Source organism: Rhinolophus ferrumequinum, chromosome 20 (genome assembly GCF_004115265.2).
Source record: "Rhinolophus ferrumequinum isolate MPI-CBG mRhiFer1 chromosome 20, mRhiFer1_v1.p, whole genome shotgun sequence".
NCBI classification, from domain to species: domain Eukaryota; kingdom Metazoa; phylum Chordata; class Mammalia; order Chiroptera; family Rhinolophidae; genus Rhinolophus; species Rhinolophus ferrumequinum.
The window spans coordinates 48,833,087-48,839,252 of NC_046303.1; the positions used below are offsets into that span (position 1 = coordinate 48,833,087).

The window sequence follows — 6,166 nt, forward strand, 5'->3', positions numbered from 1 at the left end:
CTTGTAGAACCTCTCGGACAGAAGTTCACATGGTTTTTGTTGTTTCTTCATTAGCCTCAGCAGCTTTCCACGGCTCTTGTTTAGGATTCCATCTTAGACCCTCCATGGTCTATGAACACACGTCTACACTTCTTCATCTTAAATCTTAAAGCAAAACTGTCTTCCAAGTAGTTTTCCCCCTAGATTGTTTTGTTTGACTACATAAGCTTGTGGTTTTTAAAAATGTAAATGTAGGGCCGGCCCGGTGGCTCAGGAGGTTGGAGCTCAGTGCTCCTAACGCCGAAAGCTGCCGGTTTTATTCCCACATGGGCCAGTTGGCTCTCAACCACAAGACTGCAGGTTTGACTCCTCGAGTCCCGCGGGGGATGGTGGGCTCCGCCACCTGCAACTAAGATTGAACAGGCACCTTGAGCTGAACTGCCGCTTAGCTCCCGGATGGCTCAGTTGGTTGGAGCGCATCCTGTCAACCACAAGGTTGCCGGTTGGACTCCCGCAAGGGATGGTGGGCTGTGCCCCCTGCAACTAGCAAAGGCAACTGGACCGGGAGCTGAGCTGCGCCCTCCACAACTAAGACTGAAAGGACAACAACTTGACTTGGAAAAAGACCTAGAAGTACACACTGTTCCCCAATAAAGTCCTGTTCCCCTTCCCCAATATTAAGGTCATCAAAAGGGCTGGAAGAGCACATGCCAGAGGCTACCACTGGACTTTGGTTCGACATCACATCACTGCAGCTGCAATTCAAAGCTTCTGAAGCTACCACAACTGCTTCACACTCACAAATCTGGTGATTAGACCTGAGATTCCCTTGTAAACACTCACCAGCTCTGTCATCACAGTGACAAGAAAGTAGTTTCCATCTCACTTTCACCTTTGTCTCTCTCTACTACATGTAGTTGGCAGCACCTGATTCACAGCCAGAATTCTAGCTTCCAAGGAATCTGGAAAATATGGTTTTTAGCTTTTTAGACCTTCTAAATAAAAGATAAGTAAAATAGATGTTGAGAGAATCAATCCAAGGATCCACCACAAAAGGCAAAAACAGACATGATTTTCTTTCTACAGGATGCCACGGTACCTGGCAACCACGAGGGGAGCTCAGAGGAAGTTGGTGAAAACAAGATGCTGAGATGGCAGAAGAAATGGGGAAAGACACTGGGTCTTTGACAACATAGCTGAGCTACTGAATTACCAGACTCTGAAACTGCTGACCTCTAGTTTTGTTGTCATGTAAAATAAGAAATCTCTTTATTTGAACCATTTTAAGTTGGGTTTTCATCCAAACTCTCCTTTCTTCCCCTGCAGGTTTCTCCTGCCTTCAAGCCTTAGCCTTTAGGCTTTCATCTGTATGAAATAAACAATGTCTTCTCTCCTTTCATTCTCAGCTACAATCTTCTTACTCTGCTTGCTCTGAAGAACCGGAGTTACTACAATATCATGTCTCTAGAGAGCGGAGGCACTCACTTAAATGGTAAGATTTTACAGGTCCATTAAGGCTCCTAAGTTCAAATATCTTCCCCTCCATCGCATACAGAGACTTCACCATTAGAAAGTCATTTCTTTGAGGGGAGACATTTTTATCTCAAGAAGTCATTTTTAATTTATAGATGAAATTATATAACGTCTTGGATTTGCTTAGAAATTATCCACGGGTGGGGATAAGGTGTGGGTAGGAATATAGATGAAACAAAATTGGCCATGAGTAGGTAAGAATGTTGAAGCTAGGTAAAGGGTACATAGGAGTAGAAAAAAAATTATTTTGCATATGTTTGAAATTTCTCTAATTAGACCATTAAAAGAAATTATCTTGAAAATTACAAACACTTCACACTTCATTCAATAAGAGATTATCAAAAAAAAAAAAAAAAAAGATTATCAGACATTAAAACTTAAAAGGTGGTCCAGCCTGGTGGCTCAGGTGGTTGGAGCTCCATGCTCCTAACTCCGAAAGCTGCCAGTTCGATTCCCACATGGGCCAGTGGGTTCTCAACCACTGCCAGTTCGACTCCTCGAGTCCCGCAAGAGATGGTGGGCTCCGCCCCCTGCAACTAAGATTGAACAGGCATCTTGAGCTGAGCTGCCGCTGAGATCCCAGATGGCTCAGTTGGTTGGAGCGTGGACTCTCAACCACAATGGTTGCCGGTTCGACTCCAGCAAGGGATGGTGGGCTGTGACCCCTGCAACTAACAACAGCAACTGGACCTGGAGCTGAGCTGCGCCTTCCACAACTAAGATTGAAAGGACAACAACTTGACTTGGAAAAAGACCTGGAAGTACACACTGTTCCCCAATAAAGTCCTGTTCCCCTTCCCCAATAAAATCTTTAAAAAACAAACAAACAAACAAACACTTAAAGGGCATTCGATGTTCAAATTGCATTCCATTGCAAGAATTAGACTCACATGCGAGCTTCACTGGAAGGAGAAAATGATGAAGCAGAGGTTGCTGCACATGGTGGCCTGACAACCATATGCTACAGCCATGTTGACATGTTTTGTTGGCCCATGCGGTTCGTAGTGAAGCATGGTCAAAGTTATTTTGCTACCTATATTCAAATATTAAAAGATTTTATGCAAATGAATTCAGATTTTCATCTTATGCTAAAAGCATAAGGTCTGACCACACTGCAACCTCATTCCCAGGAGCAGCATACATTCTCTGGTTTGCCAGAAACCTCACCAAGCTAGCTTGACACAGTGATATTCAGTGCAGATAATAGAGCCAGATTGCTCTGGGCTTGCATCTTGGCTCCACTACTTTGTTCTCTTAGACAAGTAATTTATTCTCACAATTTCCTCATGTGTAAAATGGGGATTATAATAGTGACTATGTCAATGGCTCATGAGGAGATTAAATGAGTCCACTCCGTCAAGTGCTTAGAAAAGTGCTGAGCACATGGCAAGGGCAATATATTTGTATATATTCTTAATCAGAATTATAACCATCAGTATCATTTGTTAGCTTTTGAGTTTACCATCCCTGGCTCAGACTCTCAAACTTTAATGTCTATTAGAAACATAGTGTTAACCTTCAAACACAAATTATCAGGTCCCAACCCAACCTTGTTCAGTAGGTTCAATTTGGGGACCATGGGATGTGCATTTTAACAAGCAGTCTGATATTCAAAAACTTTGGATATTGCACTCCAACAGGAAACAACATTTGAGCAAATCGTTCTGAATATGACATTTACTTATTTCTTTTTTTTCTCTTTTTCAAGATGTAAAGGACGTTTATTGTTTTTGAAAGGGTGACATTTACTTATTTCTTATACAATTATTACATAAATTATGGGACAAATATGTTATTGGGAAGAAGGCCCTCTGACAAGGCAGGCAGAGACTGAAGTGCATAACAAACCAAGAAACGCCAGGAATCATGTGCGGCCGCCAGGAGCTAGGAAGAGACAGGAGGGCTTCTTCCCCAGCACCTTCACAGGGCGCATGGGCCTGGTGACACCTTGATTTCAGACTTCGAGCTTCCAAACCAGTGAGAGAATGCATTTCTTTGTTTTAAGCCACCCAGTTTGTTACAGCAGCCCTAGGAAACTAGTAAAAGATCCCATGGTTGGAGAGGTCTTTTGGGTCTTTGAGAAAAAGATCTGAGAACAGGGAGGAAAAAGACAAATTTCAGGCACTGTTCTTCAGTTTTTTTCTTTCAACAATCTACTAGCACAACTCTTAGTTCTATGTCACATTCCACGCAATTATTATTAATAATCCATTTTTCTATTTTCTTTATCCTGTTAACCTAAAAATGAAAGGCCTTTCAACGTGAGAGACAACAAGGATTTATTTGAGATTTAAAAGAAAAGAGAAAGAATAGTTTTTTGGGAAGCACTGATTCAGGCAGTAGCCCAAATTGTGTTCTGATTGGGAGATAAAGGCAATGGGTATTTATGAGAAAGGGAAGGGAACAATTACATCAATAAAGGAAAGCATTTTTACTGGTACAGATAAAATAACATAGTGATGCTTATTCTGAAGAAGGTCTTTATTTTTAATTTTCAGCCTGGTAGTCATATCTGCTTTCTTGTTATCTTTGCAAACAGTTCTTTGGGATACAATGTTGTTTTACACCCAGTCCAAACGTTATTTTGCCCAGTTTTAACATTCCAAAGGTTTGATGAATAACACTTTCCAGGCAGTTCCTCTGGGATGGCAGGTCTAACTCCCTTTTAAAATGGCATTATTTTTTTTACATTATTTATTTATTTGCTAATTATTTATTTACTTTATCCTACTTCTATTTATCAGCCCTTTGACAATCGTAGCAAAAATCTATTCTTTATTGTGTATTTCAAATATGCTGATGTGACTGCAACTGTGGGACCTCAGTAAATATTTGTTTACTAACTAACCTAAGAGATAAGAAAGATCTTCTAAAAGATACATATCACAGAGATGCTTACACTTCTACAGCTTAGAGAGAGTCCACTTAGTTCTCTTTTATGCTGAATGTGTGATGCCTAACGTAACATTTCTTTTTTTTTTTTCTTTTTTTTTTTCACTGTTCGAGGTTTATTTGGTGTTTTTGTTGGTATGACACTTGGATAGTTGGCTGCATTATTAACATGTAGACTTTTCATTTTACATTAGTCTCCGGTATACGCTGACACATATAGTACATAAAATAAGATCCTTTAGAACATGCAATTTTGGATTTATACATTGGATCTCCAGCTGTGGGCCTAGATAGAAAAAAGTTGGATTAGGCACACAGGGTAAAGGAACCCGAGTTATGTAACACACAGTAAACACACATCTAGATTGAAGGGCAACTGTAGCATCATGTGCAACCTTGGCAGTGGTGGTGCCTCTGAGTGGGTGGAACTATTCCACACTAACCAGGTTAGGACGAGATAAGTGCCATCCAGCATCAGGATGTAGCCGCAGGGTTTTATGAACCATTCCTACTGCTAACTTGAGGAAATTGATGTTTTTCCTAGGCTGCCTTAATAATACTACTGCTTTAGTACAAATCAGATAAAAAGGACAATATGCACAACCTCCAACTAAAATCCTGTTGTATCCTAGACAGTGAAGTGGCACGACATTAGAAGACTTTAAAACTGCAGCTCTTTTTGGATCCCCCAAAGTGTATCTGCACTCTTCTTCAAACGGGCCTCTTCCTCAGGTGTCAGAATCACCTTCACCACATCTGAGATTCCATTCTGTCCCAAGATGCAAGGAGCACTAAGGAAGACGTCATCTTTTATTCCATAGAGACCCTTAATCATGGTGGAAATTGGATGCACCCGCCTAAGATTCTTCATCATACTTTCTGCCAAATCTGCCACGGATAGTCCAATGGCCCAGGATGTGTAGCCTTTCAGTTTGATCACCTCATAAGCACTGTCAACCACCTGTTTGTGAACTTCTTTCCACTGTTCCTTATCAGCATCAGTACCTAAATTAGGGTACAGAGACTTCAGGGAGACACCAGCAAATTTCACTCCACTCCATACAGGCACACTCGAGTCTCCATGCTCCCCAAGGACCCACCCATGACAGCTTGATGGGTGAACTCCCAGCCTTTCCCCTATGAGATAACGGAACCGGGCTGAATCCAGATTGCAACCACTTCCAATAACACGGTTTTTGGGAAAGCCACTAATCTTCCAAGCCACATAGGTCAAGATGTCCACTGGATTGGAAACAATAAGCACTTTGCAGTTGGGGCTGTATTTGACAACATTAGGAATGATGAATGTAAAGATGTTCACGTGACGCTGGACCAAATGAAGACGGCTTTCTCCCTCTTGCTGACGTGGCCCAGCTGTGATAATCACCAGCTTGGAGTTTGCAGTCACATTATAATCTTTGCCGGAGACAATCTTTGGTGTTCTAAGGAAAAGGCTGCCATGTTGGAGATCCATCATCTCTCCCTTCAATTTGTCTTTTATGACATCAACAAGAGCAAGTTCATCTGCCAAGTCCTTCATTAGGATACTGATGGCACAGGCCATGCCAACAGCACCAACCCCAACGACTGTAATCTTATTCTGGGGGCTTTGTTCTTCCTTAAGAAGATTCACAATCAGCTGATCCTTGAGAGTTGCCATAGTGAATTTAGGACCAAAAGGAATCTAGTACAGGGAGTGCACGGCGGGTGAGCGGGCGTCTGTGGCGCGCAGCGTTGGATCCGGACTTGGCGGCAGCAGCTC

General features: G+C 41.9%; 1 protein-coding gene across 2 annotated transcripts; it reads right to left on the minus strand.

Moving 5' to 3' along the window:
- Positions 1 to 4,496: 4,496 nt before the first annotated feature.
- On the minus strand, positions 4,497 to 6,166 carry LOC117012103 (L-lactate dehydrogenase A chain-like). 2 transcript variants are annotated; one of them, XM_033088016.1, is made up of 2 exons: positions 5,378 to 6,166; positions 4,497 to 5,108 (listed from the first exon to the last, which is right to left on the minus strand). In XM_033088016.1, exons 1-2 carry the CDS (start codon positions 6,062 to 6,064, stop codon positions 4,833 to 4,835), a joined length of 963 nt encoding a protein of 320 aa, XP_032943907.1. In that variant the 5' UTR covers positions 6,065 to 6,166; the 3' UTR covers positions 4,497 to 4,832. The 2 variants fall into 2 exon arrangements, with proteins under 2 accessions (XP_032943907.1, XP_032943906.1); XM_033088015.1 differs by having other exon boundaries at positions 4,497 to 6,166.